Source organism: Symphalangus syndactylus, chromosome 14 (genome assembly GCF_028878055.3).
Source record: "Symphalangus syndactylus isolate Jambi chromosome 14, NHGRI_mSymSyn1-v2.1_pri, whole genome shotgun sequence".
Lineage (NCBI taxonomy): Eukaryota > Metazoa > Chordata > Mammalia > Primates > Hylobatidae > Symphalangus > Symphalangus syndactylus.
In genome coordinates, this window is record NC_072436.2 from 95,953,882 (window position 1) to 95,968,261 (window position 14,380).

General features: G+C 47.8%; 1 protein-coding gene across 1 annotated transcript; it reads right to left on the reverse strand.

Moving 5' to 3' along the window:
• Positions 1 to 8,156: 8,156 nt before the first annotated feature.
• LOC129463033 (keratinocyte-associated protein 2) lies at positions 8,157 to 8,657 on the reverse strand. The gene is given in 2 exon segments (XM_055243460.2): positions 8,157 to 8,595; positions 8,598 to 8,657. Coding segments are annotated over 2 exon segments (411 nt in total). The 5' UTR covers positions 8,619 to 8,657; the 3' UTR covers positions 8,157 to 8,205.
• Between the last annotated feature and the right edge of the window lie 5,723 nt (positions 8,658 to 14,380).

Genomic DNA, 14,380 nt, shown 5'->3' on the forward strand with positions numbered 1-14,380 from the left:
GGCCCGCGGGTCGGGAGTGCAGCAGTGTCTGATTTCCCTACCAAGACTCGACACCCCGGGTGGGCCGTTCTGGTTGGCGATGCTCTCTGGTGAGTCCCGAAAGCAGCGAGACGCCTTCCCCTACACACGACGTGCGTCAGTCGCTAGGTGAAGGCATTGAAATTCCTGAAACACCCCCCTCCCTTTTCCTGGCTGGGAAAACTCCCTGCAGAAGCGGGGAGGGGCAGCCTGCTGTCCTCCCCACACCAGCGACGCTCAGAGCCCTTGCCAGCCTCTTTCTTCACCTCGAGGTCGAAGTGGAAGACGAGAGAGCTTGTGCCGAGGGCGGGTACGTACCTTCGGAAATGCCAAAGCTGGGGAAGAAATTGGGCCGCAGAAGTTTCCTGCCGCGCGTACTCCTTGGCGGTGATTGCAGTCTCCTAGACTGCGCTCGATGCGCTGCGCGGATTTGCCGGTCCCAGGCTCAGATCCCCAGACTTAAGCTCCAGACGCGCAGTCCCGGTGCTGCGTGTGGCAGTGGAGCAAAGGTCTTCGAGCTCGCAGACCTGCTTCTGTGGATTTGCAGTGAAACTGAAGGGTCAGGGAAGGAGGGAAATCGGACTCAGGGCGGCCGGGCCGGCGGCCGCCTCTGCTCTCCTGTTTCTCCCTTTCTGTCTCCCTCTCTGTTTCTCCCTTCTTCTCACCTGCCAGTCTTTTGTATTCTGTGTCCTGGTCCCTCCATCTGTACTCCTGTCCTTCTCCTGTCTGGTGGTCTATCTGCCCCTACCTCGGCCCTCGCTTTCCCGGAGTGAGGGGTGGGAGAGGGAAGAGGAGAGAAAAGACACGGGTCAGACCGAGCTGGCGGCTCCGGCTCCGCGCATGGGGCGCCTAGGTGCTTCGCTGGCTATCAATTAAACCTGCAGCGCCCCCTCCTCTCTGGAGTGCCAGCCCCCTCTTTAAACGACGCATCTGAACCAGCCCAGGCAGATCCGTAGCGGGCAGGACTCCGAGAGGAAGAATTTGAGGCTTTCCCTTCTCGGGTCGCAGTGGCGGTAGGTACTGACCGCGTCCCTCAGCGACCGGGGCACAGCGGCTGGGCGGAAGGAAGGGGATGAGGCGCTCGTGGCGCCCCGAGTTCCTAGAGCACTCTCTCTCGGGGCTTTTCCTTTCAGCGTTTTCTGGTAAAACCAGGATAAAATCAGAATACCCTTTCGCTTGGACTTTCTATGCAGCAAGGATTCCTTCCTAGTTGAGATTGGAGCGGCTGCAGGCTGCTAGGCCAGCTAATTTGGCGCTGGAGCCTGCACCTGGCTCTTGGACCTGTGCAGGCCTGGAGGTCAAGGGGCTACCCGAGAGGCTAGGACTGCACGGAGTGGCTGCAGTCCTCTGCCTGGGGTCGCACCATGCGTCCCTCCACCTTTGCACCCCAAGAGGAATTCCAGTCAAGGCAGTTACTGCGGCCTCTCCTGGAAGCTCTGCTCTCAGGGACAGCTCAGGTCCTCCCAGGAAATGGTCTGTGTTTCTATGGCCTGTGTGGGCCCAACTTCTGCTGACGGACAGGGTGAATGGCAGGCTACTGCCTGAAGGTCCCAAAAGACTCAAGTGATGCCTGAAGCCACCTTGGGACAGCCTAGCCAGCCACACAGGACTTGGTGATGTCCGGTGAGGTACCAGAGCCCACTCTTCTATGTACTTACTTCTAGGGAGGAAAAAAACAGTAGCCTCTGTAACCTGTCTCGCCCCTGCCCGTCCCACATTTTCCAGTCTCACACTCACAGGAAAACAGGCTCTATACCAACTTTCACAAGGATGGGAACATATACATTTAACATTAATTAAATTCAAGTTTATTATGAGCCTGCTATGTGCCAGGCATGGTAGATGACACCAAATCCCCTCACCCTCTCACGCAGCCACCACTCAGGGAAACACACAGACTCTGTCACACACATGTTCACCCCTGCACACGTTAGCACATCAGACCCTCCGCCCATTTTCAGACACACAAACACATCCTCAGGGACTCTCCCGCACTGATATACATGGGAGATACCTGCACAAATGAACCCTTCCTCATGCCTGTGCCCACACACACACATATACATCATGCTTCTCCACAGAAGCACGCAAACCCACAGCCACACACTGGTGCCCTGGCTAAGCAACCAGTCCTTGCCTGTCAACCTGCTAGAACAAGACCCAGCCATGCAGCATGGATTGCTGGGAAGGCCTTGACACCTGGCTGCTTGATCCCAGAGAAAGAGATGGCCCCAGGGCCCAGGTGGCAGCTGCTGAGAGATGCACCCCAGGCACTCTCTCAGCCAGCCCAGGTGGGATCTCAGGAGTTTGCCTGGAGTTTTCACCTGCCAGTAGGGATCAGGGTGCCAGACCCAGGCTTTACTCTGGAAAATGAATCCCAGCATAGGGGCACTACTTGTTGCAACTCCCCTCTTTTCCTCCCTCTTGGAAAGCTAACCACGAAAATATTTAAATAAATAAATTTTTAAAAAATATTTAAACGGAGAGGCGGGTACTACATGGAAGTTCTGAAAATAAATTTGGAAGCTACTCACCCACTGCATAAATCAATACAAGCTGGTCCTCAGTTCCTCACCTGGGAAAACCGAGCTGCTGTCCTGACCTGCGAGTAACGTTCACACAGATGTTACTTGGTTGATTACAGCCACTCCCTGTTGGCGTCCCCACGGAATAGGATTCCCAGTGGCTTGTCACCTCTCTGCCACCCTCCACCCCCCTCACCCTGTAGCAGTCGCGGAAGTCACCAGTTTTGCTCCAGTCACCTAAAGTGACCAAGTGACTGGAAGTGCCCAATCTTCTTTTCTGCTCCCCGAAAGCGTTTGCTACAAGACACCCTTCATTTGTTCCCAACGAGGTCCCATGACCATGGGGCCCTTTAGGGTGAAACCCCATGAAGAAATAAAATCCAGCCCTAGGGGCAGCTGGCTAGACCAGAGACAGGAAATCTGCTTGGGGTCATTAAAGCCCCGGGCTACAGAGGGCAGAGGAGAGTATGCGGAGCTCGCAGTGTGTCCCTGTCAGTCTCCTCCCCATCCCCACCCCCACCCCGGCGCCCCGCTGACCCTCTCCAGGACTCAAATCCCTACCCCAAATGGTATCTTGAGGAAGTGGTGCCTGCCTGGGGAGCTGGTGATGACATCGCATTGCACCAGGAAAAGTTAAACAGAGCCAGGGAGATCTGGTGAGAGAACAGGGTCTACTCAATTCTTGGTCATCTTTAGTCATTGTAGGAAATACACTTTTGGCCAATGAAAAAGGCAGGACCAGCATCCTGGGAATTTGGCCTCCACAACCCCCTAGGGCCCATCTTCCGCCGAAATCCGCCAGGGCGCTGGGACAGAAGTAAATGTTTTTGTGAGGGATAGTTGAAGAAAACCCGAAGAGGAGAGGACTTTTGACTGGGCCCCTTCCTTTTTCATCGTGTTCCCATCCTAGCACTAAGACTTCAGTCGTCTGGGCCCTCAAAGTTGCCTAGGAAAGGCTGGAGGGGCAGGGCGACCCAGTGGCTGTGTACTGGAAGATATGAGCTGACCTGAGAGAAAACGCGTGCACCGCGAGAGGGTGAAAAAATGCCCCGATGAGCGCCGAGGGGGCGGACGTGCACCTCGGGAGGGTAGCGGCCCTTTAGTACACAGGTGTAAGGGTGAGCCCAGAAGCCCAGGAGCCCACCAAGCGCCCGGCGGAGTCGGGAAAGTCAGGCTGAACCTCAGGGCTTCCGCACCTAAGTAAATGCGCCGGGGCTAGAGGAGGATCAGCCTCTCTCCATTCCTGCCGCCTGAACCCACCCCAGAGCGGGTTGGTGCTCCTTCCTGGAGCCGCTGCCGGCGGCCGGCTGGTGAGCAGGAAGGGAAGGAGGAACTCCTGGTGCGGCGGTCGGGGACCAGGCGACCGAGCCGAGACTGGTCCTGAAAGACCTCGCGTCCAGGTGTCAGGGTCAAGGTTCCGAGCGACCTCGCGGGAGTCTCTTTTGGAAACTCCGCGGGTGCCTGTGCGGCTGGAACTCGGAAACGGTTTCTCCTGGGTTGCAGGATGGAATCGAAGTGCAGAGGCAGATTGGGTGCCCTCCGATGGGGTGTCTTCCACGTCGTTTCCCCACAATCTCGGCCGCAGGGCAGCTCCCTCGCCTGGCAGATGCCCGCCCCAGGCCGCCCTGCAGTGGAGAAAGTCTCCGTTACAAACGCTGGGGATGGGTCCGAAGAAGGCCTGCCGCCTCGCCAGACCCAAGAGACGTCCCTAGCTGCCCTAGAGGACTCTTTCTTGGAAGGACCCACAAATCGGAGAGGCCGGCACAAAAGCGGACATGAGACTAAATCAAGAGCTAGCAGCCGCCCAGCCTACCGTGAGCACCAAGCGCGTCCTCCCTCCCTAAGTACCGGGTACCGACCTCACCGCAGGCCGGCTCCAGGAGGGATACAGGGCTCCGCCTGCTCTGGGCGACCAAGGCCTCCGAAGACCGCAGTGCCGCAACTCCCACTTGCCCCGGCGGGAGCTGCTTTCCAGGGAGAGTAACCAACGCACTGCTTGGGGTAATGCCAGGCTCTGGGCCCTGAGGTCAGGGGAGCTTGGGACCTTAGGACTGGTCAACCCGATTCCCTTCGGCCCATTGAGCCGGCGGCCTGGCCGTAGGACAGAGGCCTGGGACCCAGGACGCTTCAGCCGCCCCGCGGGCGACAAAGCCATCTGCAACTCTGTCATTCCTAGTAGCTGTTAGGCTCAGAAGACTCCACCACTGCCAATCCAGGGCCCCCAGGCCCACACCCAGGATTCTGTAGTCCCGCTGGGGAGCGCTGTCTCGGCTGCTCCAGCCCAAGAGTCAGACTTCAGCTATCTGAGATCGTCTAAAAAGTAACCGGTCTGTGGGGCAGGAGGGTAAGAGTAGCCGCAGAGTGCAGGTGCAGTGGTGCGATCATAGCTCACTCGAACCCCTGAGCTCAAATGATCCTCCCTGCCTCAGTCTCCCCAGTAGCTAGGACTACTGGCGCGTGACCATGCTTGGCTAATTTTTTTAGTTTTTGTAGAGATTCAGTCTCCTTACATTGCCTACCCTGGTCTCGAACTCCTGGGCTCCAATAATCCTCCCGCCTCAGCCTCCCAAAGTTCTGGGATTATGAGGGTGAGCCACTGCACCTGGCCTTTAACTACCATTTATTGAACATATACTATGTGCATAGAGCACTTTAGATACCTGGTATCTGTTTAATTCTCACAGAGCCCATACCAAGAAATTATTATTACCAGTATAAGAAACGAAGGTGCCAGGTTCAGGAACTTGCTGGAGTTACACATTAATTACAGCAGCAGTATGAGCATTTGAACTCAGTCTCAGAGTTTGCAGCCACTTTCTTCCCAGGATGCTGACTGCCCGTGAGTGAGCTCAGTGCTTGAGATTGGAGCCCCACATGGTCCAGGAGCTTCAGATAGCAGGGACAGGTGTGGTGACTCCCAAGTTGCGGGGTCGGTGGGGTGATCTGGACAGCTCTTAGATGTGGGGAGAGAACACCAGGCTACTCAATCCTCAGTTAGTCCTTGTAGGAAATACAATTTTGGCCATGAAAAAGGCAGGGACCAGCAGCTCTGGGGCCATGTGAAACGTAGACTGAGGGGTGGTAACAGAACTCACAGCCTCAGTGATCACCTTAAATAGCTTAAATCCTGTGAAAGAGTTCATATCCTCAATAATTCACAAAATTACTGTTTCCTCACTTGCCCTCTACTGTGTAGACATGACTCACAGTCCAGCATCCCAGAAGGGGTTTCTACCAGTGCTGGCTATTCCAGAGTAAAGATGGAACCACGGAACCCCAAGGTCAGCCTGCTGCTATCTCCCTCTTTCCCCTCCTTCTGAGACCCCCACCTGGTCTCAGCCACTCAGCTCAGGAAGATGAGACTGAGGATGATAGAAGGACCCTGAGGGCTGAGACATTAGTCCTTGTGGGATGTCCTCCTCTCCCCACCCCACCCTACCCCATTAATCCCACACTGGTGGGTTGGGGGCAAAGTTCTCTGTCTGGGAGCCAGTATATTAAAGCATCATTCCAGTCACTCTGGTTTACCACTGCAGAGCAAGGAGGCCAAGGAGGGAGGGGGAACCCAGACCCTGCTCTCTAAAGACCAGAACAGAGCTGGCCATCTCTGCTCCCCCAGCCTCACACAGGCCCCACTGGAAGCCCTCATCCCCTTCTCCAACCTGCGGAGATATTGGTGGTACAAGCTCTCTGATTTCACCAGAGCTAGATGATTCTATCAGTTTTAAGATAAAGTGTATGAAATAGGCTATTGTCCTGAGGCAAAGCTTTTGGTGACACTGGAAAGCCACCATGAACTGATGAAGGAGGTCACCCATCCAAGCCTAGGGAAGTGAGCTAAACTTAAGGGTGATGCTAAACTTAAGGAGATAAACCCAGAAGTGTGAGTACTCCTCCCATTTCCTTCCCAGGGAAGAGCCCTGGCACTGATGGGGTGAGGAAGGTGGCCAGAGGGAATTAGAAAAGCAGAGAAGGTGAAGGTGAATCGTTTCTAAAAGCCAAGTAATATGAATAGCTCCTAGCATTCTTTATATGGTACTTTGCAGAATTTCAATGGTTTCACAAAATTCTCATTGCTTAATATTCACAATTATATAGGTAGGCAGGAAAGTAATTCTGATCCATATTTGGCACATGAGGAACTGAGGCCCAAGATGTTATGTGTGGCTCTCCTGAGGTCCCAGAGCTAATGGAGGCTCTTCTACACTCTACTTTTGAGGTGACTTGTTAAGTTTTGGGGAAAGAGCAGATACCAAACCAGCCCAAAGAATAAAGATTGCTCTCCTGGAATTGGGGAAAGGATGTGGAGAGATGGCAGCCATCGTGCAGGTCTAGATGATGCCACAGAGACTTGAAGTAAAAGTATCTCAAAATCAGAACAATCTGCCTCTGAAATAACTAAAAGGAATGCCTGGGGCCACTTCCGTACAAGGGAAGCCTGGGGAAGTGGATAGAACTGAGAACCAGAGCTTTGTTCTGTCATTGGACTCGAGACCTGTCAGTTAAAGCTTTCAGCCAATGAGCATGGAGCCAGAGATTTTCTTAAAAGGTCAAAGTTTTGTAGGTGATGCCCAAAGAGCTGCAGATTTTGTAACTGGAGAAAATGAGAAGGGACTCAAGGCTTTTGTTTAATCTGAAAGCCTAGACCCTGATTAGACCCTGATGTTGGTCTGCAGCCTTAAGTGTAGAAGTCAAGAATCACTTTTTTTTTTTTTTTTTTTAAAGATGGAGTCTCACTCTGTCGCCCAAGCTGGAGTGCAATGGTGCGATCTCGGCTCACTGCAACCTCCACCACTTCCTGGGTTCAAACGATTGTCCTGCCTCAGCCCCCTGAGTAGCTGGGATTACAGGCATGCACCACCACGCTCAACTAATTTTTATGTTTTTAGTAGAGGCGGGATTTCACCATGTTGGCCAGGCTGGTCTTGAACTCCTGACCTCAGGTGATCCACCCATCTCCACCTCCCAAAGTGCTGGGATTACAGGCGTGAGCCACAGTGCCCGGCTGAGAATCACTTTATAATTTATTTATTATACCTTAAAGGAGTAGGTAAATCAAGTGCCCTGAAGGCGAATAATATTCAATGGCAAGAAATGGTAAGGGAATTGGGGCAAGGAATGAATGAAGACAAGAGTGATGACAAAGGGTGACAGAGGTGAGAGTCCAGGATATCTGGAGCCAAGACACAAACTTGGAGTCAGGCAGGCATCAGCTGGCAGCACCTTCCTCCCTAGAGACCAGGAAAGACTAAAATCCCACCATACCTGGTAGCATGTCAACAAAAACCTACCTCAAACTCAAAATCTGCCCAACACAGGTCAGCTTCCAACCCAGATAGAGTTGAGGCAAAGAACAGGAAAAAAGACTAAATAAGCTTATGAGAAACATAAGCTTATTTCTCACCCACCCAAAAGTTCAATAGGAGTGCTTCCGGTCAGCAGGTGGTTTCCCACAGGGAGATTCAAGGACCCAGGCTCTTTTATCAAATGGTTCCATCCTCACCTAGGACCTTAGAATCCTTTGCACTTAGTTGCTGGATAAATAATGAGTGTGGAGGACAGGCATGGGAGGTGTGAGGTGGGGGCCGGTTTAGAAGTGGTACACTTCTACTCTTTTTTTTTTTTTTTTTAACAAAGAATCAACTTTATTGAACATCCAAGGTCAATTTCTCTTCTTGCTCTTGCCTGTGACCTTGGCTGGTGTGAGGACTGGAGCTGCTGCCTGATACAGAGTGGAGATCTTGTGGATGTAGCACAGGCCAACCATGGAGAATATGAAGCAGGTGGTGACACAGACTCGGTGGATGAGGCCAGACGCAAAGAGGGCCAACAGGAGGCACAGGAGAATCTCAGGGAAGGTCTTTGCTTGGGATCCTTTGCCAAACACAAGATTCTCCAGAATCTTGAAGGCAGTGAGGGAGAGCACGAAGAGACCTGAGCCATGCAGGCCACCCTGGATGGTAAGCCACTCGGTGGAGGCCAGCTGATGGATCTACATCTGCATCCCAGTGAAGAGCAGCAGGGACAGGAGGGAGGAGATCGCCAGTGAGGTGTGTCTGTACCCACCACCATCATGCCCTGCCTGTGAGTCAAATTGGCGCCTCTGGCCAAGAAAACGGCACTTTTACTCTTATTCAATTGGCTGGAGCTTAGTCACATGACCAACCAACTGCAAGGGAAGCTGGAAAATGGAGCTACCTGTGTGGCCAGGGAAAAAAAATCCCAGGAAAAGGATTTACTGAGTGTGTATGAAATGTTAGTCAGTTCTCAGTGATTTTAGAACAGAAGCAACAGTGCTCTGTAAATTTCCTTTTTCTATGCATGTATAGTTATTGGTGTTGCTGTTTTTACTATCATGGTGTTTGCATAGTGTTTTGGGGATTGTATTTTGTTTGTTTTGTTTTGGGGTGGATTTTTTTTTTTCTTGTTTTTTCTGTAGTGAAGAATGCACTTAGAGGTACTGCATGAGATCCAATTCCTACAAGTGACCACAAGTCATTTCATTTCCTCATTGTTGCATAAAATAATAATTTGGGCAAGTTGCAGCTGGAAGTAATTTTTTTGAAAAGCCAAATGAGAGGTCTCAAGCAAAATAGAAGATTATTTCTCCCACACATTAAAGTCTAGGTAGGCAGTCTCGGTTTGGTGCAAAGTCAAGCTCCTCCTACTTAGTTGCTCCACTGTATATAATCTCAATCTCATGTCCCAAGATGACACCAGGAAGGACTGAAGAAAAAGGTAAAGTCACATGCGTTCTGTCTCTTAAGTAAGATTCCTAGAAGCTGCTACACAACATCCCATTGTCCAGAACCTAGCCACAGGATCACACTGCACTTACAGGAAGACTGTGAAATATGGGCTTTATTTGGGACAACTATGTATTAATACAACTAAAATCCTATTGCTGAAGAAGGAAAGAACATTGTATCTGAACTCATTGGGAATTGAACTTGGTTATCTCCAAGGACCTTTATTGTTGTTCTGAGTTTCTATAAAACCAGTAACACAAACACAAAAACAATAGCAAATTGTACATTTTTAAAAGTTGCTTAAAAAACAGCACATCAATTTGTTAACAATAACCCATGGCTAATGTATTTGTAAAGTTTAAAATCACATCAATAAGAATATCTCCAAATATATATAATGTAGTTTCAGAATTCTATCCACTGAATTTCCTTAGAGTGGGACAATTGTTAATTATTTTCCCACGCGTTCATGTGACAACGTTTTCTGCAAATGTGGAGAAATATTGGGGGGGATCTGTAACCTCTTTCATTGCTAACAAAAATAGTAAAGTCTGCAGAAAAATTTCTGTAACTAGCTGTGCAACCAAGGAAGAATCACCCCACTCCTTCATTCATTTATTCAACCTTTCCCTTGTTCATCTATCCCATAACTTCATATTTTCTAAGTACCTGTCTGCTCAGTACCAGATATGAGGATATAAACATCATTTTTCCATCTTCATTGGAAACAACTGTAGCCTGGCATATGGCTGACCAACTACATGACCTTTCCCAGCCTCTTTTGCTGTTAAGTGTGGCCCTAGGACCATGTTTTTTCTAAAGAAATGTGAGTGGACACAATGTGAGCCACTTCAAGACCCAGCCCATAAGATCTCCCACCTGTGCTTCCCCATACTGTTTTTCCCTTTCCATTTCCTTGTTGAATGGCAAAAACCAGAGTCACCTCGGAAGTCATGCTTTGAAAATGGCAGCGCTATCGTTAGCCTGGGTCCCTAAATTACTACATGGAGTGGAGCACTGAGTGACCTCCCTTCCGCAACCTCGGATAGCTGTCCCAGATAAAGGAAGAGATAAACTGCTTTTGTGTTTGAGCCAACATGTTTTGGGATCTATTTCCTAAAGTAATTTAGTCTAATTCAATTCCAGAGTATCACCAACCCCAATAGGCACCATTCACACTGTGCTTTATCTGCCCCTGGAGCACAACAGCCAAATTAATAAACTAGATAAATGTGATGTGCATTCTAGGCAGAGAATCCCCAATGTAGATATATGACTGGATCTGTGTCCTCATTTATAAAGTGGAAAGGCATCCTTTCCAACTCTAACATGTGTGATTCTCTGGGATAGACCACAGCAGGCAGCAGAGAACTCTAAAAGAGTAAACTCTTCTGGAATCAATGGTTTCAATGAGAATGTTCTTTCCCTGAAAGCCAGAGAGGGTAGCAGCCTGTCAAAGAGTCCAAGGAATTCTTTTCTTCATGATCGATGGAAATGGGGGGGGTGGGGTAAAGAGGAAGTGGGTATAGAGAGAGATCAACTGAGGCCAATACTTAAGGCTAATGGAAAAGATGAAATTCTGATTTACTCACACAGAGCAACCTGCACACATCTCCCATCTTTATCTCACGGAGAGAGCACTAGATGGGGAATCAGGAGGTCTGAAATTTTACCTCCATCTTCACCTTCCTGTGCAACCTTGAGCAAGTCAGCAAACTCTGTGAACTTCAGTTCTGTGACAATAATGGGAAAGAGGACTATCCATAGCCTCTTATTTCATAGATGTGACAGAAGAAATATGATCAGCATGGAAAGCAACCTAAAATCTTTGGAAGAAAGACCTTCAGAATGATCACATGGATAAAAGCATTGGTCCTTTAGAAGTCACATAAAGTAGAGCAGTACTCACACTAACACACTAAGTGCTGGGTTAGAAGATAATTAGTTAAACCTACTGTCTTTGAACTGCTGTGCTGGGATTTTAAAATGAGTTTTTTGGGGAAAACCCTCCAGTTTAATGGCAGAGAAAATGGCAGAATAAGGAATTCCAAAAGCCCACACTTCCATAAAGGCAATTTTTTTAATAAGCAAAAACTGTCAGAATCAACCTTTCTAAAACTCTGGAAACTAGGTAAAAGCTTGCAGCAACCCAGGGAGCACTTATTCAAGAAGCCAGCTGAATCTCAGTAAGGACAAAGAGCTTTGTGGCATTTTCACTTACCCCTAGTTCCATCCCACGCTTACCATCTCAGCAGTAGTCTTGAAAATAATAGCCCACATCTTCAGAACTAATACAGGAGGGAGCAAATGGACCTAATTTACAAATTGTCCTTAGTTGATGGCGGTGGCTTCCAGAAGTCCTGTTGAAAATATTTGACTTTATCTTGCCAGCCTGACTAAAAGTTGCCTTATGCCAAAGTCACTACCAAAGGGCATTTCTCAATAACACTTACAGGCAAATGTTTTAGTCTCTGCTGCCTAAGGCAATGGATAACAGTTGGGCACACAATAGGCTAACCCAAAAGCTTGGGAGGAAAGGCTGGGGAGTGAGATGCTTTGGGAAATAAGGGCTTTGTAAAGATTCAATATATTCTTGGCAATCTAGAAGACCATGTGCATACCCAAGGTTGTGTATGTGCCCAGGTAAGACCTGAGGAGGCTCTAATAGAGTTCTTATCTCTGGTTGACCTTGAGGCTGTGCACAAGCAGCATGTAAAGCAGTGTTGTAAAATCCCTAGCTGAGTGTTGAAGACATGCCCAACATACCCACTTAATCCTTCTGCAAAGACCGGGTGTTTTTGTTTTGCCATTGTTCCAAGTGTCTAAGGAAATCTCTGTCTAATTAGCTGACTATTAAGCTAATGGAACAGAGACTTCAGTGGCCACATATGACAAAGAATACAGAATTTACTAAATTAGTTTAGAAAAGTCACTAAGCAAACAGCAACAATAGCAAATGCTAAAGAGGTGGTAAAATCTGATTTCCAGAGTTGCCACATAATATTGCAAGTATAGAGTTTTAATAAAAAATTACAAGGCATGCAAAGAAATAAGAAAAATTTCCCACAGGCAGAAAAAAATGGAATCAATAGAAACTGACCCTGAAGAAGCCCACACATTGGACTTACTAGATAAGGACTTTGAGATCAGTTCAAAGAACTAAAGGAAACTCTGTTTAAAGAACTAAAGGAGGCCAGGGACAGTGGCTCATGCCTGTAATCCCAGCACTTTGGAAGGATTGCTTGAACCCAGGAGTTTGAGACCAGTCTGGGCAACATAGTGAGGACTCATCTCTATAAAAATAAACAAATGAATAAATAAAAAATGTTTAAAAGAAGAACTAAAGGAAAGCATGAGAATGATGTATCACCAAAATAGAAAATAGCAATAAAGAAATAGAAACTATAAAAAGGAACCAAATCGAAATTCTGGAGTTGAAAAGTATAGTAACTGAAAAATTTTACTAGAGGAATATAGCAGAAGATTTTATCTGGCAGACAAAGGAATGAGCAAACTTGAAGATAGTTCAGTTGAGATTATTTAATCTAAGCAACAGAAAGAAAATAGAATGAAGAAAAATGAACAGAACCTATGAGATCTGTGGGACATCATCAAGCATACCAACGTAAGCATAATGATAGTCCCAGAAGGAGAGGAGAGAAAGAAAGGGACAGACAGAAAAGAACATTTGATAAAATAATGAACAAAAACTTCCCAAATTTGATGAAAAGCATAAATGTACACATCCAAGAGACTCAGTGAATTCCAAGCAGGAAAACCTCAAAGAGATCCATGATGATACACATTATAATCAAAGTGCTGCAAGATAAACAGAGAATCTTGAAAATATCAACAAAGAAGCAACTCATCATGTACAAGGGACCCTCAGTAAGATTAACAGATGATTTCTGATCAGAAACCATGGAAGCCAAAAGACAGTAGGATGACATATTCAAAGTGCTGAAAAAAAGAAAAATAAACACTTCTCAACTGAGATTCTACATCTGACAAAACCATCCTTCAGAAATGAAGGAGAAATTAGACATTCCCAGATAAAGTGAGTTTTGTTGTCTGACAATATTCTCAAGTGCTACAAAATGAGCCTCCAGTTTACACTGAATACTGTTTTACAAAACCATGACTCTCCTACCAGGATGGGAAAAGGCCATGGTCCTCAGTTTGGTCATTGTCCTGAACTGCCAATTAGCAGTCACTAATCTTCACCCCCATCATTAGAGATGCCACTTTTGCCCCCACTCACCCCAAATAAAAACAAACCCAGGGCTAGATTCAGAGGGACTGGCCCCTAGACTCCTTTCCCAGATGTCCTAAAGGGCAGTACAAGGGCCCTGGGAAAAAAAAAAAAAAACATATAATCCACCTCTCAATTTTTCAGTTGAGAAAGCTAAGGTTCAGAGAGATGAAGTGACTTTCCTGAACCTACCCAGGTGGCTGGTTGTCCTGGCTCCACAGGCATTGTTGACCTCTCCTTCCTCCACCCTCTATAATCATTTTTTAAATCAAGCTCAAATCTATATAGAAGAGTTAGTTTAGTCAGAATCTGTGCAATATCAGAAGAAAGAAAAAAGGAGATGGAGAGAAGAGAATATGAAGACAGAGAAGGAAAAAACAGAATGAAGAGAAATGAAGAGACTAGGACAAAAAAGGAAAGGAGAAAAGAAAAAGCTTACAGGAAAAAGAAGACAGAAGAGGAATCAAGAGGAATATAAGGTAAGAAGGAAAGGAAGATATAGGAGGCGTCAAAGTGAGGAGTCAGGAAGCTCAGGGATACCTGGATTTATCCATAATCAACTCACAGTTTTCCTAGAATTGGAGGTGCCACATTCCCATACCTCAGAGAAGTTGCAAAGCAATGTCATCTTCTTTTGCACCATGAAATATAGAGGTCAACATGAGAGGTAGAATCTCTTGGTGGCATAGGGTCTTGGCCCACAGAACCCTGGCCACATCCCTCTATACTTTCTTTTGCTGATTATAACTATCATGGTAGCTCCAAGGGCCAGTTCAGGGCTTGACACTGGCCCAGCAATAAACGCTATCTTTGTTTTGTTTTTTGTTTTTGTTTCT